Source organism: Marmota monax, unplaced genomic scaffold (assembly GCF_021218885.2).
Source record: "Marmota monax isolate L192 unplaced genomic scaffold, Marmota_monax_Labrador192_F-V1.1 WCK01_AAM20220418_F8-fsc00066, whole genome shotgun sequence".
Lineage (NCBI taxonomy): Eukaryota > Metazoa > Chordata > Mammalia > Rodentia > Sciuridae > Marmota > Marmota monax.
Window position 1 is genome coordinate 10063178 of NW_026692805.1, and position 25113 is coordinate 10088290.

Below are 25113 nucleotides of genomic sequence, written 5' to 3' on the forward strand. Positions count from 1 at the left end.
AGGATTTAATTACAAGAGGCTTTCTGACAGAGAAACTGAATATAAATGCTGGGAATGATCAAGATGAGAGGCAATCCTTTTAGAAACAGCAACATGTCAAGCAGTTGGTCAAAATACCATTGAGTGGAACAGGCCAGGCTTGCTACATAAGAGTGTGCAGGTAGTATCCTACACAGAGGCCTCCAGATGCTGCGGTCAAACGTTCTAGCAAAGGATGACTTTTGGTGGAGCCCTCCTGTCCATAATTCACACAAAGTCATCTGCTATAATTTAAAAGTCCTCCAATACCCATGTGCTTAAGACTTGGTCACCAGCCTGTGGTGCTACTGGGAGATAGTGGAACCTATAGGAGCTGGAGCCTGGTAGAAGGAACTTAGATCACTGGCAACATGCCCTCAAAAGGAATATTGTGAGTCCAGTCCTACCTCTCTCTTTTGCTTCCTGGCTGCCATGATATGAGCAGCCTCTTTGGCCATGGGCTCTCGCCATGATGTGCTGCCTTGGCTCAGGCCCAAAGCAACAGGGCCAACAGACCAGGAACTGAAACTCTGGAACCGTGAGCCATATAAATCTTCACTCCTTTAAGCTGATTTTTCTCAGTTGATTTTGACAGCAATGGAAATCTGACATCTATGAGAAGTGGGGTGGGAGGAAGAATGGCCAAAGAAATGCAGGATCTATGCAGAGGTGCTGCTGCTGCAGAATGAGGGAGTGGCTGCAGTCTATCATGGAAAAGCCATCAACTAGGTGTGAAAATAACCACTAGCCTTCCCAAGCCTTGCTCTATTGTTAGAGTCTGTAAACAAGTCAAAATAACACCTGGCATTTTGCCAGGGGAATGTTAGAGTTCGTAAACAAGTCTGGATGGTGCCTGGCAAAATGCCAGAGGGAGTGGTTTGAGAAGTAACAAAAGCGAGCCATTAAGTGTGGAGATTCCTTATTGGTTGACTGCTGTATCTAGTTTATGCTAATTAGATAAGCTGTGTGGAATGTATAAATACTGCTCCTGTCCTGCAATAAACGGCTCCCTCTCCTGCTGTATCAACATACACAAGTTATTCGTCACCCCCCGGTTATTCTGCTGCAGCCGGACTGCGGCACTCTATGTCTAGGGCTATGCTAGGACTTGACAGAATATCCTATTTAATTAGAATTATTGCAATTAGAAATAAAGGGGTTCTTACCAAGAAAATTCCTATGGCAAAATTCAAAAAGCACATTTGGAAAAATAGCACATCTGGCTCAAATGAAGGCACAAGAAAGGAAATAATGCTTCGGCCATGAGAGAGCTCAGGCTCTCTACAGGGAAGAAGGGGTAGCCCATCCTACCAGGCCTGGGCATCATATGTGCTGCTGCCTCATAGGGTCATGAAGGATGTGCATGCCCCTCCATTCTTCACTCTTCAGCTCTTCCTCTCCACTGGAGCTGACCATGATGCCCCACAATTGTCATAACCCAAATGTAGGTGAGTCTACTGTTTTCCTCGAGCTCATAGTAGTCTGGTATACACCATGTCAGACAGCATGGTGTGTGTAAGGCCAAAGACATGGACACAACAGGACCTTGGCTAACATTCCAAGTCCTGTCACTTCCTCTCTATAGAACCTTGGGCAAATAACCTGCTCTCTTGGGACCTCAGATGCTATATTACCAAGTGAAACCCAGATGGTAGAATGAGATCTGAAGAAGTGGGTTGACTTACACAATGCCATACAACTGATGAGCTGAAGATTGGGCACAATGTCTCTGGACATGAGCCAATGCTCATGGAGCACATAGGAGGTCAGCACCTGGCCCCCCAGTGCTCCTGTGCCAAGCTCCACCTGCACCTCCCTCGGTTGTCAACTTCAAAGAATACATACAGGACCATGTGCAAAAATGGAAGTCTAAGTATCTCTGAATACAGCTCATTTTTTCAGAAAATTAGCCTGTTAATAAAGCAGATTAAAACCTGAAAATTGCCCAATTTGGCCTAATGCTTTAGTTGTATATATTTTAGCATTGATCATAAACACATAAGTCATTTGTAAACAAATAACTTATTTTCTACATTACCAAACAAATGTAAATAAATTCTAAGGCTAAGAAATGTTTGAATAATTAGTAATTAATAATTTTTTTAAAAAGAGAGAGAATTTTTAATATTTATTTTTTAGTTTTTTGGTGGATACAACATCTTTATTTTACTTTTATGTGGTGCTGAGGATTGAACCCAGCGCCACACACATGCCAGGCAAGCATGTTACCGCTTGAGCCACATCCCCAGCCCAATAAAGTTTTTACATAGTTATTCAAGGTTCCTATTTAATTAAAAGGTGAATCCTTCCTACAGTGGGACTATCTTGATTAAATATCTTTAAAACTGTGCAAAAACCATGAATGTTCAGGACATACATATTAAATAACAGAACTAAGAATATGTCCCTGCTATCAGTGAGCAGTCAGGTATTGTTTTTAACCAAGTTTGTGTCAGAAGAAAAACTGAAAAAGATGTTAACAATCACAAGAAACCCTGAAGTGCAGAAGAATATAGTTAAGGCTCAAGACCAGAGAAGAGAAGTTTTGGTGGGGTAGGGACACTTCTTTTATTTTTTTATTTCTATTTTTTAGTTGTAGATGGACACAATACCTTTATTTTTTAAAAGAGAGAGAGAGAGAGAGAGAGAGAATTTTTTAATATTTATTTTTTAGTTTTCGGTGGACACAACATCTTTATTTTATTTTTATGTGGTGCTGAGGATCAAACCCAGCACCCCGCACATGCCAGGCGGGCACGCTACTGCTTGAGCCACATCCCAAGCCCACAATACCTTTATTTTATTCATTTATTTTTATAAAACTGAACCTAGTGCTTCACACACACACCAGGGGAGTGCTCTACCACTGAGCCACAACCCCAGCCCGGGGCCCTTCTTTTTCTGAGAGCACTTTCAGAAACCAGAAGGCCAGAGTAAGGATAGGCTAGCAAGCATTGTTTCAATGAGACAGATGATGTATGAAAAAGAAGCCTCACAACAATAATGCCCACCTACAACTCCTCTCTAAAAACTAAAGGCACACTGGCACCAGGATATGAAAATTTTGGAATCACTGTTCTGATTTTTAAAAAGTTCAATATTAAGTTAGTTAGATATATTTCACTTAGCTAAGAAGTTCATCAACATAAATATTCAGCAAGCCTCCACCTATCACAACCTCATGAAAGCATCAAACCCCAACAAGAGGCTGCAATGCTTCTTTAGCATAAAGTACTTTACATTGATCCATTACATCTTTCTACAGATTACTATCCCCCAGTGGGGTGGAAATTGCAAGGGGAGTAAGTGATCATTGAACCTGCCTTCTCAAAGCAAAATGGGAAGAGTGGAGGGCTAACCACTGAAATAGGTTAGCTCTGACATTTCCTTTTGCCTATCTTGTACAACATTTATTTTATTTTATATTTATATTTAGGTGTAGTTGGACACAATGCCTTTATTTTAATTATTTATTTTTATGTGGTGCTGAGGATCGAACCTAGGGCCTTGCACGTGCTAGGCGAGTGCTCTACCACTGAGCTACAACCCCAGCCCCAATCCTGAATAACATTTTATACCAAATACAGTCCCAAGATAACAAGCTATGAGGCCTCAGGTTATGCACCTACAAAATAGGGTCAACACTCCTGGTGACAAGCAGAGTCTGACTCATCCTTTCACCCAGCATCAATTTTTAATGAGTTCAGACCCCCAAGTCATCTTTATGTCTTTCCCTTCTGGTGAATCCCAGTGCCCCTGCACATTCTCTGTCCCAAATTCCAGAAGTTCTTCTGCTCCCATCTCTTAAGAATCATGACACCTCCCACACACACCAGCTTTCTGTCTTGAGACAGACCTGGGTCTGTAGCGCCTTCGTACTCTTCCGCCTACCCTAAGTGCTGAGGGACTCACCAGGTGCAGATGCAGCAGCAGCAGCAGCAGGAACAGTCCCAGGTAGAGGTTGCGGCTGTTGCAGAAACTTCCTCTACTGGTGGTGGTGGTACCAGCCCCTGTTAAGCAGGGCCCACATGAGAGAGCAGCTGCTGCCCCTAGAACACTGCACTAGAGGTGTATCCCAGGGGTTCCCAGTGCTCTTTCAAGTTCCTACATGCCCTTGGGCCTCACATGCTCCTCACAGGTTGCATACTGCCACTTCTGCACCTTCCTCCCCAGGACTGAAGTTCCAGTTCATCTTCTGCCTGTACCTGTGGACTGCAGCACTAGTGCCCATGGCTACTGCCAGCTAACAGGGTGCCACATCCAAGGGAGGAAAGATTTTCTCCTTGTGCTCTGCTGTGGGTGTTTAGAGGATGCTCCAAGGCTCCTCTCCTTGCTCTGCCTGCACAGACCTTAAACCAAGAGGTAATTTTGTTGCTTGAGTGTCCATGTTGCTCAAGAGCAAGACCTCATTCTCAGTCTGCATTTAGCCCTGGACCCCAGGGAGCCCTGCTCGCTAACTTTATTCCCCAGGGCTTCTCAGTATAAGCAGATGAGTGAAATCACACCTGCTATAGAAATGAGTGATTTAGAAAATTTATCATAGAGGTAATTCTAGCTATGGATCTTAAGTCTAGAGATCCTCATAATTCTGAACAAAAGGTCAAAAATTATTAATATAATTAAGTCTGTGCCCTTGTGGTGGTGCTGCCTATAATTCCATTGACTCTGGAGGCTGAAGCAGGAGGATTCTAAGTTGAAAGCCAGCCTCAGAAACTTAATGAGGTTCTAAACAAGTCAGTGAGACCCTGTCTCTAATAATAATAATAGGGCAGGGGATGTGGCACATGCTTAAGTGTGCCTGGGTTCAATCCCAGGAACAACAAAAAAAGTTTGAAAGCTAAAAACCCTGAGAAAATGACCCCCATGAATGATACATAAGAAAAACAAGAGAGGCCCAGAGTCAGGTGTGTAAACCAGCCAGAGCTGCGGCAGCAGCGACAGGACCGCTGTGGCGCCCAGAGCAGTGACCCAGAGGGAGCGCAGGGTGATGCTGGCTACAGGAACCTGGTGACAGCGTGAGAGGTACTCAGTTTGACAAGTTTGCATCATGCATGATATAAGCTAGTCGTTCTTGGTTCAGGAGGGGTTGGAAAGTCTGCTCTGACTGTACAGTTTGTTCAAGGAATTTTTGTTGAAAAATATGATCCTACAATAGAAGATTCTTATAGAAAGCAAGTTAAAGTCGATGCACAACAATGTTTGCTTGAAATCCTGGATACTGCAGGAACAGAACAATTTAGAGCAATGAGGGATTTGTACATGAAAAATGGACAAGGCTTTGCTATGGTTTATTCCATCACAGCACAGTCCACCTTTAATGATTTACAAGATTTGAGAGAACAGATTCTTCGAGTTAAAGACACTGATGATGTTCCCATGATTCTGGTTGGTAATAAGTGTGACTTGGAATATGAAAGAGTTGTAGGAAAGGAACAAGGTCAAAATCTAGCAAGACAGTGGAACAAGTGTGCATTCTTAGAATCTTCTGCAAAATCAAAAATAAATGTTAATGAGATCTTTTATGACCTAGTGCAGCAAATTAACAGAAAACTCCAGTGCCTGGGAAGGCCTGCAAAAAGTCATAGTGTCAGCTGCTTTAATATACTGAATGCATTGTAGCTCTGAGCCAGATTTGAAGAATTGTTGCCCAATTCAACAGTGCCAGCATTCCAACTTTGTTAAACCTACCAACATCTTAAATGGACTTTACTGTGGTGGTACCATTTAAGAGGCGGATGAAAGGTACTATATCAGTCTGCACATTCTAATCATTTTTCAGTATCACAAGAGAGATTTTTACTTATATAATAGTCCTACAGTATGCAGCTGGTAAAACCAGAGGCTATATCCAGTATTACCACTAAGAGACATTCTTCATCCACCAATGTTGTACATGTATTTAAATGGTGTACTGTATACGTTAACATACCCCATACTTTGTATTGGAGAGTACAATAATGTAAATCCTGAAAGCACCACTATTTTAGCATAATAAAAGAAAGTCCAAAGAGCTCCTATATGGACTACTCCAGATAAACTTTGCTTCTTTGATACTTGTAGCTTATTGTAATTTTTTTTTAAATCCAAAGCCATTATCATTGTATTGTATAAAATAAGCTCTTTGATTAACACAGGTATATAGGTTTTTTTAATTTTTCAAAAACCTATGGAGGATTATCGATGATGGTGGCGAGGGGAGTGCATTGCCCCCATGTGCCGCGTCACTGTGTGGGAGTATGACGAGTCAGGACGGCTAAAGGCTATCTTGTTAGGAATTTCCAGCAATAGTGGGGTGCTCCGGAACCTGGAGGAAGGATTTCCATGGCATGAGGATCGGCTACGGGGACTCAAACGCGAGAGATTTGTCGCACGGAGGGTAACACTGCTTATTCAGCAAATCACCCGGTGGCTAGAGTCTGCAGCGCGCGCTGGGAAACGAGGAGATAGCGGCGCAGGGATACAGCGCTGCAGTTTCTGCCAGCCGTGCAAGCACCATACTCAGTGCTGCATTCTGGGTTCGAGACGGGGGAAGGAAGCAGTCCATTTTGGTTCTCCACACCGGTCAGACCACAGAGGAGGCCAGCAGCCACCATCTTGGAGAGCTGACGTCACCATCCCTGTTTTCGACTGACCGCAGCTCATTCAGCCATAGAACAGGTAACTTCAGGCTGCCATTCGCCTACGGCTTGCAGACAGATCACTCGGGCTCAGTGCTAAATAACCCGCGGAAACTGCTTCTTGGAGCCTGCTATTATCAGAGCATACACCGAGCTTGGAGCGGCCGAGTTCTGGCTCCCGGAACTGCTCTGGCCCAGGGCTAAGGAGCCCGCAGAAACTGCTTCTTGGTCCGGGTCCGGCTGAGGGCCGGTCAGGACTCACCCATTGCTTTGGTTACCCGGCAAAGGGAATGAAATGCTGCCATTCTAATAGGATACCGACATGGCAGAGATCTGATGTCATCAGAAAGCGGCGGAGGAGAGAACTTCATCAATACCAGCGGCGACAGAAACAGTTGGTCTCCTGGTAGGGAGGGTGAGGCACAGACACCCGAGTCTCTCTCGATTTGTCGTCGAGTCAGAGGGGAGGAGCCTGGCCGCCGCCGGCGCCTGGAGCAGGCCCAGCAGCTCGCCGTCGTGGTGGTCGCGTGACCCCAATTGGAGAGGGGGCAGAGTGGAGCGCAAGGTGGGCAGACCTGCGACCCAGTGGTACACAGGCGTGGTAGGAGGGGCAGGGCAGAGCCGCCACCCGCACCTGCAAGGTAAGCAGACCTGTGACAGACTGGCGGGTCAGGCCCAGCGGCCTGCCAGCATGGTACACACGTCACCCCAACTGGAGTAGGGGCAGAGCAGAGCCTTCGCCCGCGCCCGGATCAGGCCCCGCCGGTGTGGTGGTCACATGACACCAATTGGAGTGGGGGCAGAGCAGAACTGCCACCCATGCCCGCAGGGTGAGCAGACCTGCGACCAACCTGCAGATCAGGCCCAGCGGTCCGCGGGCGTGGTAGGAGGGGCAGGGCAGAGCCGCCGCCCGCACCTCCAAGGTAGGCAGACCTGCAACAGACCGGCGGATCAGGCCCAGCAGCCTGCCGGCGTGGTACACACATCACCCCAATTGGAGTAGGGGCAGAGCAGAGTCGCCGCCCGTGCCAGGAACAGGCCCAGCAACCTGCCGGCATGGTAGTCACGACACCCCAATTGGAGTAGGGGCAGAGCAGAGCCGCTGCCCACGCCTGCAAGGTAGGCAGACCGCCGCCCGACCCTGCAAGGGAGACTTTTCAACTATACAAGAGCAATATAAATATATAGGGGAAAAAAACATTTCAAAAACACAACAGTTTCACCAAGCAGAAAGAAACGCAAGCAGTATGAAAAGACAAGAAAGGACCACAAGCAATGCAGGTCAACTCAACTTTAGAAGAGGTAACAGCTGCGGCAGATGGAATGTCAGATAAAGAATTAAGGATATACATGCTTCAGATGATCTGGAGTATCAAGGAAGACATTAGACAGCAAAATCAGACAATGAAAGATCACTTCGACAATGAATTACGCAAACAAATCCAGGAAGCAAAGGATCAACTATACGGGGAGATAGAGGTTATAAAAAACAAACAAACAGAAATCCTAGAAATGCAGGAAGCAATAAACCAACTTAAAAACTCAATGGAGAATACTACCAGCAGAGTAGAACACTTAGAAGATAGAACATCAGACAATGAAGACAAAGTATTTCAACTGGAAAAGAACATAGACAGCTCAGCAAGACTGTTAAGAAACCATGAGCAGAACATTAAAGAAATATGGGATAACATTAAGAGACCAAACTTAACAGTCATTGGGATACAGGAAGGTACAGAACTCCAAACCAAAGGAATGAGCAATCTATTCAATGAAATAATACAAGAAAACTTCCCAGACTTGAAGAATGAGACAGAATCCCAAATCCTAGAAGCCTACAGGACGCCGAATGTGCAAAATCATAAGAGATCCACACCTAGACACATTATAATGAAGATGCCCAACATACAGAATAAGAAGAGAATTTTAAAAGCTACAAGAGAAAGGAAGCAGATTACATTTAGGGGTAAACCAATCAGGATAACAGCTGATCTTTCAACACAGACTCTGAAAGCTAGAAGATCCTGGAATAACATATTTCAAACACTGAAAGAAAATGGGTTCCAACCAAGAATTGTGTTTCCAGCGAAATTAAGCTTCAGGATGGAAGATGAAATTAAAACCTTCCACGATAAACAAAAGTTTAAAGAATTTGCAGCTATAAAACCATCTCTTAAAACATCCTCGGCAAAACATTACAAGAAGAGGAAATGGAAAATAACAATTAAAACCAACAGTGGGAGGTAGGACAGGAAAGGGGGGAAAATAATCAAAGAGGAAAACAAACCATGTTTAGTAACAGAAATAAACAAATATGGTTGGAAGAACAACCCATATCTCAATAATAACCCTAAATGTTAATGGCTTAAACTCACCAATTAAGAGACACAGGCTAGTAGAATGGATCACAAAACAAGACCCAACAATATGCTGCCTACAGGAGACGCATTTGATAGGAAAAGACATACATAGACTGAAGGTGAAAGGTTGGGAAAAATCATATCACTCATATGCACTTTGGAAACAAGCAGGAGTGTCCATACTCATATCAAATAAAATAGATTTCAAGCCAAAGTTAATCAAAAGGGATAAAGAGGGACACTACATACTGCTTAAGGGAACCATACACCAACAAGACATAACAATCATAAATATATATGCCCCAAACAATGGTGCAGCTATGTTCATCAAACAAACTCTTCTCAAGTTCAAGAGTCTAATAGACCACCATACAATAATCATGGGAGACTTCAACACACCTCTCTCGCCACTGGACAGATCTTCCAAACAAAAGTTGAATAAGGAAACTGTAGAACTCAATAACACAATTAATAACCTAGACTTAATTGACATATATAGAATATACCACCCAACATCAAGCAGTTACACTTTTTTCTCAGCAGCACATGGATCCTTCTCAAAAATAGATCATATATTATGTCACAGGGCAACTCTCAGACAATATAAAGGAGTAGAGATAATACCATGCATCTTATCTGATCATAATGGAATGAAACTGAAAATCAAGGATAAAAGAAGGAAGGAAAAAGCATACATCACTTGGAGAATGAACAGTAGGTTACTGAATGATCAATGGGTTATAGAAGACATCAAGGAGGAAATTAAAAAATTCTTAGAGATAATTGAAAACACAGACACAACATATCGGAATCTATGGGACACATTGAAAGCAGTTCTAAGAGGAAAATTCATGGCTTGGAGTTCATTCCTTAAAAAAAGAAAAAACCAACAAATAAATGATCTCATACTTCTTCTCAAAACCCTAGAAAAAGAAGAGCAAAACAACAGCAAAAGAAGTAGAAGGCAAGAAATAATTAAAATCAGAGCTGAAATTAATGAAATTGAAACAAAAGAAACAATTGAAAAAATTGACAAAACTAAAAGTTGGTTCTTTGAAAAAATAAACAAAATCGACAGACCCTTAGCCATGCTAGCGAAGAGAAGAAGAGAGAGAACTCAAATTACTAGCATACGGGATGGAAAAAGGCAATATCACAACAGACACTTCAGAAATACAGAAGATAATCAAAAATTATTTTGAATCCTTGTACTCCAATAAATTAGAAGATAGTGAAGGCATAGATAAATTTCTTAAGTCATATGATGTGCCCAGATTGAGTCAGGAGGATATAGACAACCTAAACAGACCAATATCAATTGAGGAAATAGAAGAAACCATCAAAAGACTACCAACTAAGAAAAGCCCAGGACCGGATGGGTATACAGCAGAGTTTTACAAAACCTTTAAAGAGGAACTAATATCAATACTTTTCAAGCTACTTCAGGAAATAGAAAAAGAGGGGGAACTTCCAAATTCATTCTACGAGGCCAACATCACCCTGATTCCTAAACCAGACAAAGACACTTCAAAGAAAGAAAACTACAGACCAATATCTCTAATGAACCTAGATGCAAAAATCCTCAATAAAATTCTGGCGAATCGGATACAAAAACATATCAAAAAAATTGTGCACCATGATCAAGTAGGATTCATCCCTGGGATGCAAGGCTGGTTCAATATACAGAAATCAATAAATGTTATTCACCACATCAATAGACTTAAAAATAAGAACCATATGATCATCTCAATAGATGCGGAAAAAGCATTCGACAAAGTACAGCATCCCTTTATGTTCAAAACTCTAGAAAAACTAGGGATAACAGGAACATACCTCAATATTGTAAAAGCAAATTATGATAAGCCTCAGGCTAGCATCATTCTGAATGGAGAACAATTGAAAACATTCCCTCTAAAATCTGGAACAAGACAGGGATGCCCTCTCTCACCACTTCTGTTCAACATAGTTCTCGAAACACTGGCCAGAGCAATTAGACAAACGAAAGAAATTAAAGGCATAAAAATAGGAAAAGAAGAACTTAAATTATCACTATTTGCAGGTGACATGATTCTATTCCTAGCAGACCCAAAAGGCTCTACAAAGAAACTATTAGAGCTAATAAATGAATTCAGCAAAGTGGCAGGATATAAAATCAACACGCATAAATCAGAGGCATTCCTGTATATCAGCGACAAATCCTCTGAAATGGAAATGAGGACAACCACACCATTCACAATATCCTCAAAAAAAATAAAATACTTGGGAATCAACCTAACAAAAGAGGTGAAAGACTTATACAAAGAAAACTACAGAACCCTAAAGGGAGAAATAGAAGAAGATCTTAGAAGATGGAAAAATATACCCTGTTCATGGATAGGCAGAACTAACATCATCAAAATGGCGATATTACCAAAAGTTCTCTATAGGTTTAATGCAATGCCAATCAAAATCCCAACGGCATTTCTTGTAGAAATAGAGAAAGCAATCATGAAATTCATATGGAAAAATAAACGACCCAGAATAGCAAAAACAATGCTAAGCAGGAAGTGTGAATCAGGCGGTATAGCGATACCAGACTTCAAACTATACTACAGAGCAATAGTAACAAAAACAGCATGGTACTGGTACCAAAACAGGCGGGTGGACCAATGGTACAGAATAGAGGACACAGAAACCAATCCACAAAACTACAACTATCTTATATTTGATAAAGGGGCTAAAAGCATGCAATGGAGGAAGGATAGCATCTTCAACAAATGGTGCTGGGAAAACTGGAAATCCATATGCAACAAAATGAAACTGAATCCCTTTCTCTTGCCATGCACAAAAGTTAATTCAAAATGGATCAAGGAGCTTGATATCAAATCAGAGACACGCCGTCTGATAGAAGAAAAAGTTGGCACGATCTACATTCGGTGGGGTCGGGATCCAAATTCCTCAGTAGGACACCCATAGCACAAAAGTTAATAACTAGAATCAACAAATGGGACTTACTCAAACTAAAAAGTTTTTTCTCAGCAAAAGAAACAATAAGAGAGGTAAATAGGGAGCCTACATCCTGGGAACAAATCTTTACTCCTCACACTTCAGATAGAGCCCTAATATCCAGAGTATACAAAGAACTCAAAAAATTAGACAATAAGAGAACAAACAACCCAATCAACAAATGGGCCAAGGACCTGAACAGACACTTCTCAGAGGAGGACATACAGTCAATCAACAAGTACATGAAAAAATGCTCACCATCTCTAGCAGTCAGAGAAATGCAAATCAAAACCACCCTAAGATACCATCTCACTCCAGTAAGATTGGCAGCCATTATGAAGTCAAACAACAACAAGTGCTGGCGAGGATGTGGGGAAAAGGGTACACTTGTACATTGCTGGTGGGCCTGCAAATTGGTGCAGCCAATTTGGAAAGCAGTATGGAGATTTCTTGGAAAGCTGGGAATGGAGCCACCATTTGACCCAGCTATTCCCCTTCTCAGTCTATTCCCTAAAGACCTAAAAAGAGCATGCTACAGGGACACTGCTACATCGATGTTCATAGCAGCACAATTCACAATAGCAAGACTGTGGAACCAACCTAGATGCCCTTCAATAGATGAATGGATAAAAAAAAATGTGGCATTTATACACAATGGAGTATTACTCTGCATTAAAAAATGACAAAATCATAGAATTTGCAGGGAAATGGATGGCATTAGAGCAGATTATGCTAAGTGACGCTAGCCAATCCCTAAAAAACAAATGCCAAATGTCTTCTTTGATATAAGGAGAGTAACTAAGAACAGAGTAGGGACGAAGAGCAGGAGAAGAAGATTACCATTAAACAGGGATGAGAGGTGGGAGGGAAAGGGAGAGAGAAGGGAAATTGCATGGAAATGGAAGGAGACCCTCAGGGTTATACAAAAGTACATACAAGAGGAAGTGAGGGGAAAGGGAAAAATAATACAAGGGGGGAAAATGAATGACAGTAGAGGGGGTAGAGAGAGAAGAGGGGAGGGGAGGGGAGGGGAGGGGAGGGGAGGGGGGATAGTAGAGGATAGGAAAGGCAGCAGAACACAACAGACACTAGTATGGCAATATGTAAATCAATGGATGTGTAACTGATGTGATTCTGCAATCTGTATATGGGGTAAAAATGGGAGTTCATAACCCACTTGAATCAAAGTGTGAAATATGATATATCAAGAAATTTGTAATGTTTTGAACAACCAACAATAAAAAATTAAAAAAAAAAACCTATGGAGACAGTGATCTTATCTTCAAAATATAGTCCTTTCAGTATGATGTCAGATTAAAGATGTTGCCTTTAATATCTGTTGGGAAGAAAATGTCCAGACTTTTCAAATCTCCTTATTATGTGTTTCCATTTTTTGTTTATATAGAGAACAATGTTTGTAGTTGTGTGTAAGTGGGGAATCTACAACAAGAAGTTTATATTTTTAACAATTTTTTAATGATTTAACAATTTTTGTAAATCATTTTCAGGCTTCTGCAGCTATAGATTCTCACTGTGGATCCCTTGCTTGCTCATGCATAAGTGTATTTGCATACCAAATATACAGGTTTAGTATTTTTGCCTATTAGGGATTATTTCACATGTGTAACGTTTTGGTTGAGATGTTAAATGGTGGACGAGTACTGTGGATGTGAACGTGGGAAGTAATTTTAATCATGTATAATTGGTCACAAGGCCTAATTTGCAATGACTATTGCTGTTTTATTTAACAATGCCTGTTGCTTTGTATGCATTAACGTTTGGGTGTAAAGATTGTGTGTCTATCCAACAGGGAACCACAGTATTTAAACTGACCAACCTAATGTTACAACTATTTTGAGGTGGCCAAATGTAAACTAAAAGCCTTAATTACAGTGGTGCAATTTTGTAAAAAAAAAGAAAAGAAAGAGAGATGGTTAAAAATTATAATAATTGGTCTTCCTAAGATTTAAAGGAATGTTCCTTCGATTGATAGTAGAGTAATAGGCTGTTATTACAGAGGATCACTTGCAAAGTGGAAGGGAATTGTGGCTCTTAACAGAGCTGTGATTCTCATCTGCAAACATTTTCAGAAAATAGGGAAGAAATAACAGTTACCGACTCATTCTACAAGGCAAATATTCTCTTATACAAAATCAAGAGCAAACATGACAAGAAAAACCACAGACCACTTATTGTCCCTCTTTAAGAAAAGCAAAAATGGTTAATAAAATACTGATCATCTGAACGGAGCAACACTGACAAGAAGTATATAATATGAACAGGTAGAATTTGCCCCAAGAATTCCAGATTGATTTAATATCCCAAAACTAGTCAGGCACTGAGGATGACCCTCATCTGCACCCAGAGGGCACCACAGGCCTGCTGCATGCCTGTCGCCTTCTCTCAGAGCTTCTAGAAAGCCTGCTGCATGAAAAGGAGACAATACTTTTGGGAAGAAGAAGTCTGAGACCAAGGAGCAAGCTGTGGAAACAGGAAAAAGAAATTTCAAAATATTCCCTGAACAACTCACGAAGAGGAGGCCTAGAGAATAACTACTTGCCATGAAGCAACCAGGTAGATTTTTGAATGCAGTATCTTTAATGATTTTAGCACATTTGAGTATTTATTTTGTCTTTTGGTAAATGCATTTTTCTAGAAATTTGTCCACTTTACAGGAATTGCCTGCTAGGTTGCTATAAAAGTTTTCATAAATATATTTTTCTGGGAATTTGTCTACTTCATCTGAGAGTCCTGCTGTATGGATATAAAGTTTTCCATACTGTCCTCTTGTGGACTTTTAAAATGTCTGTGAGCCAGGCGATGATATGAGCCTTTTCATCCTCCTTCAGGCCCTTGCCCTTCTCACTCACCCAGGATCAGTCATCAAAAGCCAAAAGGTTTTGCTTACTCTTTCCCTTGCAAAAACCTTTTGGCTTTGTAGACCTTCTCCATCAAGGGTTGTTTTCTATTTGTTAATTTGTGTTCTTTGTGTTTCCCCACCTTCGGCCATGTCTGAGCTCCATTTTTCCTCTTTTTCTTACTTCCTGAAACAGGTGCTTCTCATCTGAGTTTGCTCCCTCTGTCCACCCTGTGTACACAGGCAAACCTGTATGTTTTCCCCTAACAGTGGCATTAGGTGCAGCCTGCAAATTTTGATAGCCTCTCTTATAGTTTAGTTCAAAGTAATATCTATATTCTATTAGGATTCTTTATATCCCTATGTTATTTAGAAGTATATTGCTTCTAAATAGGTACAAGTACACAGGAGCATTTTCTAAAAATGTATGATTCCTCATTGAATTACAAAGAACAAACTCTGAGTGATTGATGAAACTCTATGATGAAGAATATGATCAGTTTTGGAAATGTGCTTTAAAAGAATGGTTTATATGCCCTGAAAGGGTGCACTATTCTCTAAGTATACATTGGTTAAAGCTGCTAAAATTTGTTCCATTATTTATTTATACCAATTTTTGTTCCACATGTATGTGTCCATATGTGTGTGTGTGTGTGTGTGTGTGTGCATGTGTATACTGCTGCAGATGGAATCCAGGATGCTGTGCCTGCTAAAAAAGTGTTCTACCACTGAGCTATATCCCTAGACCTGCTTTTCTATCAGACAAAAACTTCTAGGGCTGGAATTGTGGCTCAGTGGTAGAGCACTGGATTTGATCCTCAGCACCACATAAAAATAAAATAAAGTTTATTTTTTACCTATAACTAAAAAACAAATATTTTTTAAAAACTTCTATGTTTTACTTGTCTGTCTCTTTTTAAGTGTTATTCAATTCATATACATACACAAAAATTTCTGCAAAATATTTTCACAATAGACCAGATTCAACATAAATCAAGCCTCAATGAATTTCAAATAAGTGAAATCATTCAGCTTTCAGAGTATTTTCTCTAGAATAAATGAAAGATCAAAAAAAATTTAGAAAACCAGAATTGGGGCTGTAGCTCAGTAGTGGAGTGCTTGCCTAGCATGTGTGAGTTACTGGCATGGATCCTCAGCACCACATAAAAATAAACAAATAAAATAAAGGCACTCTGTCCATCTACAACTACAAAAAAAATTTTTTTTAAATATGAGAAAATCATCATACCCATAATAGGTATCTACAAAAATATACACATTAAATACATGCACACCAGGTTATTGGGTGTAACCAAATAATTTCTTAAAATCTTCTGAAGAACTGAGCCTTTTGTGATCATGTAGCATCCCTCCAGTAATATTTGTACTTAAATTCTATTTTGTGTGATATTACGCAGTCACACCACTGGTTTTAAGTTAGTATTTGTATAGCTTATCTTTCTGAATCATTTTCTTTTCAATTTTCTGTGGCCTTGTGTTCTAGATTGTTTCATATAAGAAGCATGATTTTTTATTTAGTCTGATTTATGGCTTTTAATTAGAATATTTAGCCTATTGCATTTAGCACAGCTCTTGTAACAATTCTGGATTTAATTATATCATCTTGTCAGCTCATCCTTCTTTTTCTTTGCTCTGTTTTGGCTTCTTTTGAATGGATTATTTTTTAACTTTCAATTTTCTTTCTATTAGCTTGAAAGTCAAAAACCCTGAAACCTTTGTTAAAAGATCAGGAACAGAAAGTGATGTATTTCTTAGAGCTGGAAGAGGAGGAAGTGTGCCGCTTCTGAAGCTGCCCATGAGTTGGCAGCTCCAGGGAGCTCAGGCATGGGTCCTGATCTCCTCCCCCACCTGAGCTGCAGGTGAAGCAAGGATGGTGCATCATGATGGAAGCCTCATAGGGACAACAGAAAGAATAACGTGGAGGGAACAGGGACCCTGTGGGCTAACCACGGTCAGTAGGCCTGAAGAGGAATGGAAATTAGGACAGGAAAACTGTGGGAATTCCTAATGTGTGACTAGTTTGACTTAGAAAAAATTGACTTAGAAAATTATTACAGGAGAAAAGAAGAGTATGGGGAAGAAGAGTGGAGGGAATAGTTAATAAAGCAGGATGGAAAAGCTAAAGGGAAGTGGCTTTTGCTCGTTAGTAGCACTAGAGGGTGCCAGAACACTGGAATTCAGTAACAGCCTATGATCTACATGGCAAAGAAGGAGGGAAGGACTTCAAACAGGATGAATTCATTACTGCACAAAACTTGTCCCTGCCAAAGGACAGCTTGGCTCTTAAACAATTAATTTGCTCACATCTTGTGCATTCTATGTGTCTTTTCTTGGGGATTTTATTATTTACTTTTTAGGGTTTTTTTTTCTTAAACTTTTATACAATAAGTGTCCCTGAAACACAGTATAGAAATAACAGAACCCAAGAAATACTCTGATTTACAATTAAAGAATGTTTGGAGAAATAATAGAGGATTTTACCTAGTTAGTAAAAGGGCACATCATGTCCCCACCCCCAAAGTGACAAAAACAGATGAACAAAAAACAACATTAAAATACATCCTACGGGGGCTGGGTTGTGGCTCAGTGGTAGAGCACTTGCCTAGCATGTGTGAGACACTGGGTTCAATTCTAAGCACTGCATAAAAATAAATGAATAAAATAAAGGTTCATGAACATCTAAAAAATTTTTTTAAATACATCCTAGGGCAACTGTCATCTGTAAACAGAGAACAAGGACCTGGTAGACATATACTGTCCCACAAGCAAAGCAACTACAATTCTGAACTATGAAATTAACTGAAGCCATGGATCAAATGAACATTGTCTATCCAAGAGAAACTATTTAATGTAGGTAAGACAGTGGTGTCTGTTACATCTTCACAGGGGCTGCCCCCTATTCTCTCCATCTCAAGACCAAGTAACCTGCCCTACAGAGTTATGAAAGGGTGTCCCTTAGAATTAAAGGTCACTAGACATAACTCAAATCCACACAGGGAAATAAAAAGCAGCAACAAAAGCAGTTGCGCCCCTGGGGAATACGGAACAGGATGCACACCTCATGCCTATAACTCCTTTCTTCCAATGTTTGTTTTAAAAGACAACTGCAGAAAGCAAGAGCTACAAAACTGTGTTGAAGGACTTAAAATGAACAAAGAGAAGACTTGTTTTTACAAAATGGCCCAAAGGAACTGGGAGGGAATGGAGTTATATTGGAGTCCAGTTTTTGTACAATTTTGAACTTAATATTAATCTAAATTAGATTGTTTTTAAAAGCTCATAATACTCCCCTAGGACAATTACTAAGAAGTTAAATTTTAAAATTCAATAAAAGAAACAAGAAGAGACTTAAAATATTACACTAGAAGGTATCCACTTAGCAATAAAGAAGGTGCGAGTGGGGCTGGGGTTGTAGCTCAATGGTAGAGCACTTGCCTAGCACATGTGACGCACTGAGTTCTACCCTCAGCACCACACAAAGGTTAAAAAAAAAAAAGAAAGAAGAAGGCATAAGTGGAGGAACAGAGAAACATCACACATATGCCATATTGAAACATGTGCCAGATGTGAATTCTACCTCCTCAGTAACCACGCCAAGCGAAAATGGACTAAACCCTAAAATCAAAAGGAATAGATGGCCAGAGTGGATTGAAAAACAGGATCAAGTAACAAGTTGCTATTGAAGACATACCTTAGATTCAAGAATACAAAATAGGTGCAAAACAATAGGAGGGGAAAGACATGGCAAATAAGCAAAGTTGGCGTGACTCCACTGACACAGAATAATAACTTTGGAACATAACTGGTTACAAAGAAAGAGAAGGACATCTTATGGCAAATGGTCAATTTATGAAGAACGTGACTAGGAATAAACAAACGTGCATAAAACAGCAGAGCACCATTAGGAAGGAAAAGTGACAAGATTAAGGGAAAAACCAATCATTCAATGTTAACAGTGGAGACTTCTCACCCTAAGTAAGGGAGAGAACAACCAGGAAGATCCACGAGGAGTAGAATCCTGAGCAACAACATGTGGACATCTACAGCTGCAGCATGGATCCCGTCCAGAGCCTAGCTGGGCTGTAAAGCCCTGTGACTAGGTAACAATAATGCAGGCGCCATCACTGCACCCTTGGGGGAGGGACCATCTGTCCAGAGGTCCTCAAAGGTTTGGAGGGCACAGAGGTATGTCCTTGTGGCAAGGAAGTGTGTGCTTTCAGGGGTGATTTGTATGCTGTGCTGTTTAAAAAACAAAAGCAATCCAAAATGATATGTGAAGATCTGACAAACTTCAGATAGTGAAGAATTAAACAGCTAAAGTTTTTTTAATATATTTTTTTAGTTGTAATTGGACACAATACCTTTATTTTATTTATTTTTATGTAGTGCTGAGGATTGAACCCAGGGCCTCACATGTGCTAGGCAAGACCTCTACCGCTGAGCCTCAGGCCCAGCCCAACAGCTTAGATTTTTGAGGTTTGATTTTTCCTGTGATTATTCACCAAATCTACTAGAGGCAGGTCTACTAAGTTGTGATTTGAAGTTCATGTGGGGGCTTCTGGAATATGAAGATGTCCCCTATCTTTCCCTGGGTCCCGATTACAAGGATCTATGTTTGATAACAAGTCATTAAGCTGCATGTGTAGTGATATGCATTTTTCTCCATAAGTGCTCTACCTGAAAAAAATCATGACTTTTGAAAGGGATCGACTGATTCTGATAAAGTTATCAAAATCCTAAAGAATTTGTTGGAAAACCAAAGAAGAAATAAAGTCACCTATAAAAGGAAAATAATTGATTGGCCTGAGAATTTTCTTCAGAATTATATCATGTGAACAGTTGGCAGGATTCTGTTTCAAGTCCCCTGTGAAAGATTAAGGTAGACTTTTGCTCCTTTCACAGTGGGGGGTGGTTTTCTGAGATAGTAATGACCTTGCAGTACTCCATTTTCAGCCACTCTTGTAAGCATTTCAGGTCTATAACCCTTTTTAGTCCACAAAACACTCTTGGGGGTGGAGCTCTGATTATCCTCATTTTAAAAATGAGAAAAGAGGCACAGAGGAGTTCAATAAATTGCGTGAGTGCAGAGGTAGAGGCCAGTTCTGAACCCCAGCAGAACCACCACAGAGCCCAGTTCCAGAGCTGCATGAGCACAAGCAACACATAGGAACCCAAATGCCCTTTACACAAGTCCTCTTGGAAAGATTACTGAAGGATGAGCTTCTGCTATTCAAGAAATTAAGTGATAATTATAATAAGAACCCTGAAGTGAGCAGCGTTCCTTACGTGTGACTTCAACGAGAACAGATTCATGGCTTATAGGTATAGAACAGAATGAAAATGATATCAATTCCAAAGGAAAAGAAATGACATAACCAGTACAATTAGCAAAAAAACAGAGAATGAAAATACATTTAATATGGTAACATCAAGTAATGGATGTATAAATAAATTTAAATGGATTACAGTGAATCCTAAGAAAAATAAACTTGGAAAAAAATGTGCATGGGGAAGAAGAAAATAAAAGAATTGAACATGAACTATTTTCAACCCTCTGCATTGCAAGTGACCAACAGAAAATACCTATAGATTCAATGAAAATGTTCTTTTAATTAAAGAAAATTCTAAAGCCCAAAACTACAATCCTTCCATTATCAAAAGGTACACAAAGCATAACTTTAAAAAATACAGATCACATAGAAAAAAAGATTTTTTAAGTAAAAGAAACAAGTGAATCAAAACACAATGCAAAACTGGCATCAAATACATTGATAACATCTGCAGTGTAAGTGGCTTTAACTTGCCTATTACAGGCAAAAAGACTCGGTGTTGATCAGAAAGTAAAATCCAGGCATTTGTTATTTACACACTCAAGAAAGATCATCTCAGGAAGGCTGGAGATAATAGGACGGACAAAGCACACCAGCCATATGGAAAAACACAGTGGGTAGAGTGAGACAGGCCCAGATCCTGTCACATAAAACCACTGAAATAATACCATTAAATGAAGTAAATTAGCGTCAGTTTAAAAATTAATGCCCAATACAAATTTTGAAGCTCTGAGTTTCTATGCTCAAAAGAAGAGAACATCAGAGTTTATCAGTTAAAACCTTTGGAATAAAAAAAGGAGAAAGCAAAAGAAGGTTCAGTTCTCCTTTCTGTATCCATTGCAGATTACATAAGTACAAAATTATTGCCGAATATTAAATACTATACACACACACACACACACACACATACACATACACATACATACATATATATATATGAACAGTGTACCCATTTATAATAGAATGTTCCATCACTTCAGACATTCTCAAGGATTCACAAAATCAGGTCATACACTCCAAAAAGCAAATCTCAACTCATAAGAGAAGAAACAATACAAATACTGTATGCTGATCATAATTTAATAAAAGTAGAATCTAATAGCCCAACTAGAAAATAAAACTGCTGTTCAAAAAAATTTTAAAACTCAATAAAAACCGGATTCCACCTCTTGGGTCCCCTTCTTCCTCCGGGAGAAGTCTTTTCTGCTGTCCTTTAATAAACTTCTAATTTCTACTCTAACCTTGCCTCGGCGTGCTTCTTTGGTGTTATTCTTCAACATTGGGGAAGCAAGGACTCGTCACCAGTCAACAGCGGTAACATATTGGAGGTCCCAGACCGAGATTCTACACCAAGGTAAGTGCACACACCCCATGTCGGTTTGACGTGCATCTTTCTATTTCTTTCTGGAGGGTAAGGTAGGCACCCGATGGCTACTTAAATGCAATTAGTACAGCCGCCACTCTTCAAGACTAGGGTGAGAGGTTTCCCGGCCTAGGCAGCTCTCAATCACCTGTTCAATACAGAGCAGGCATGTTGGGTTCTGTCAAAGCCGCTTCTAACTTTTCTGTCTGGGCCCAGAGAGCAATTGGTGTGAGTACACAGTGTCCGGAATACCGATCTGCCTCAGATGCGTGGAGGTGGAGGAAGGAGTTTGGAACAACTGCGGAATTCCGGTCTGGGCTACACTCAAGGTTCCTTTCTCTTGAGCCCCCTCCCGACAGCCCTCAGGGGTATCTAGGGTGATCGGTAGATGAATGGCACTGAGGGAAAGCCCCAATCACATTTGCCTCCGTATGGGCTACGCAACACTCCCAACAACCCCGCATCCATTCCCTCCTGGATGCTCCCCTTCCTTCGCAGGTCAGAAATGTTAGCAATTCAGGTTGTAGGACTGAGAAAGGCATGGGATAATTAGCAAAATCTGCCCAGGTTCCCTAAGATGCATAGGTAACTTTAACTAGTCTGTTTTACCGCCCCAATGTTTAAAAAAAGTTGGGGTTAGGTAATTGTTTAGTTTGTGATTTCAAATAATTCATGCCGGAGAACTTACTTATGGTTAAAATGCCTTAGGCATGAGGTTTCTGCTCAGAATTCCAGTTTTCCCAGTTCCTTCCAGAACTCAGCCAGGACTTAAGTTGATATGCAAATAGAAGAAGCCTGGAGCACTCAGTAGGAGACAGATCTGAGGCCCAAGAAAAATAAAAGAGTAAAAGTGTCTTTTTATGGACACTCAAACTACATTAAACTAAAGAGTAAATTGTATGGCATTTACTAATTACTGGCCAGTCAATTTTTTCTAGGACTTTTTTTCTTAGATTCTCTATTTTTCTTTTTTTTGAGCTCATGATTTTGATCCTACAGACAAGTTAATGTTTTTCTGATAAGTTCTATTTTTGATCCACTGGAGTTTTTTTTTTAAACATTGCAATGAGATTTCACCTGAAAAAGCTACAAGGCCTTTACTATTGTGTTGTGTTACACTTGTATTATGTGTTGTATGTCGGTATGTCTGTATGTGTGTATGTCCATATATCATGCAGTGATATGACAATTGATAGATATATGAGGAGCGCTCATAAAAAATTTTAAAAAATGGATCCAAATATCTTTGATTCACGTGATTCAAATGGCTCAATTTATATTTGGTAAATAGATAAAAAAGAGGTCTTAAATTAAGCTTATAAGTTTTTCTAGGTGTTCAAAAATGCCCTAATAAAATGTTAAATCTGCTTAAATTCAAAAATTTACAAGTATTGTTTCAAAATGTGAACAGAAGGAGGTTAACAGATGAAAAAACAAACTAGAAGGTTCTAGGTATGGATTTAATAGAGGGAAAATGTGTTTCTGGATAAGAGTCTATATGATTAAGTAATTAAGAGGGTTTAAGTAAATGATATAAAGAAGGTCTGTGTAAGTTGCTTATAAGTGTAAGTTTTTGAGCAAGTAATCTTAAAGAAATTAAGCAGCTGGTTAAACAAGTGCTGTTGTTTTAGAGAATTGTGCTATGTTATTTCTTGAAAAGCTAAACTTGGTTAATATAAAAACATCAATGTAATTGGTGCTATTAATGTGTTCATATCTTCCAGGTATACAAGTCTGTTAGGTAGAAGCTTTAGAAAGAGCATTATATCAAGCTGTGTTCTAAAGTTGTATGGTAATTTTAGGCTTAAAAGAAAAACATGTTGGAAATTTATTTATCATTTGTGTTCTATAACTGGACTTGTTATCAATAAGATATGTAAAGTTCCATGTTACTTTTTACACTGAGATACAATTTAAATGTTTTTAAGTTAATGAGAGCCTAATCTGTGTAAAGGTTTTATTGTAAAACACAAAAAATACTTTGCTACTTTTCTACAAAAGGTTAAAAGCTTTCAGCCTTTCTTTAATTCATGTTTTGGGTGTGATATTGTGTTAGCTAATATTCATGTTTATGTAGGCTTTGTAAAATGATGTTTAAAAAGCAAAGATCAGTTTCAGAACTACAGTACTTACGATTTATGAAGAGCCCTGCCTTACTTGAGATAAGGCTCTGTCCCATCTCACTACATGTGAAAGTGATTATGGAAGAAGTAGGCCAGATTTCAGTACATTTAAAGTTGTGTCCAAAAGTTGGTTTTTTTGTCATGATTACCAGGATCTCAAACAGGGGATTATAATGTATAACTCTGCCAAAATTCTAGGTAGCTATTACATGAATTAATATGTTTTTACTCTTGTTAATTTTATTTTGTAGTTTTCTTATAAATGATTTAAGATTGCCTGTTAATGTTTTACAGAGGTACTGATTTAAAAACACACAACCTGGGTTAATTTAAGATAATAAGTTTTCACCTACAGGATAGAGAGATAGACATTAAAGCCCAGTACACTTAATATAAGGCTGTTGAAACTTATTTGCTAGATGTTTAAGATTAAGTTTTAAAATTAGTTAAATTAAAAGGGCCAAGAAAACCAATATTTGGCTCTTGCCCTCTGAGTCAGTCTGAATCCAGGGAATAGGGGACTTCTCCAAAGAGCTTTGCAACTCTGGGCCACATAACCTCCCAATCAGGGAGATTAATGAGACCAGTGGAGGACAGAAAGCCAATCAGTGCATTTGCTGTGAAGAGGAGGATCATCAAAAAAGGGAGTCATCCCTGATGCTTCCAAGGGAAGCCACATAGTCAAGCAAGGCCTGAACCCATCCTAGCGCAAATGGCACTAGCAGCGCAAATGGCACTAGCAGAACTGAGAAGCTGCTGTGAAGTTCCCTGAGGACTCCCAGGGAAACTCAGCTGACTGTTAACAATAGAGAGAAACAAAACTCAGTTTGACTTGCTTCATCTTAAACACTTAGCAAAGACAGTCAAAGCCAAAACACAGCTATCCCTGGGCATTTTAAATAATAATAATAGTTAAATGTAACTTCCAAAAATAAGTAAACTGGAGGCTACAAAAGAGATTCTCAGACAGGAATGCCTGATAACTATCAAAAGGAACTGCCAGAGTAGTTTTTAGTTTAAGGCCTTTATTTCTAACCTACACAGGTAGGTTTAGTGTTTGCTAGTATGGTTATCCAGCCCTAAGTAACAGAATTAAAGATTTCTCTATTAGACACAGAGGTCATACTAGTAAAAGGATTTTGCAAGATCAGATGACATTAAATTATTAAACTATATCTTAAGGGAAAGAACGTCTGTAATCCTAAAAGTTAAATGTTGTGTTTACATCCCTGACATTTCTGGCAATGTGACAAATGTCCTTAAAGATTTACATGCTCAGATAGAAGCCATGTCCTCAGCAACTTTGTCATGGAAACAATATCTTAGCTCCTAGTTCTTGGTACTTCCTGGTGGAAAACATTGTTAGTCTTTGTCTTTGCCATCATACTCATTGGCATATTCCTGTGCTATGGCATTTATTGCTGCATCAATATGGTTCC

The 25113-nt window shown here is 39.8% G+C and overlaps 1 protein-coding gene across 1 annotated transcript; it reads left to right on the top strand.

Moving 5' to 3' along the window:
• Window positions 1-5073: 5073 nt before the first annotated feature.
• LOC124095198 (ras-related protein Rap-1b-like) lies at window positions 5074-5753 on the top strand (the record flags this gene model as incomplete). Its single annotated transcript, XM_046448357.2, has 1 exon — window positions 5074-5753. A coding segment is annotated over one exon (564 nt), but the record flags the coding sequence as incomplete, so codon positions are not given.
• Window positions 5754-25113: the final 19360 nt, after the last annotated feature.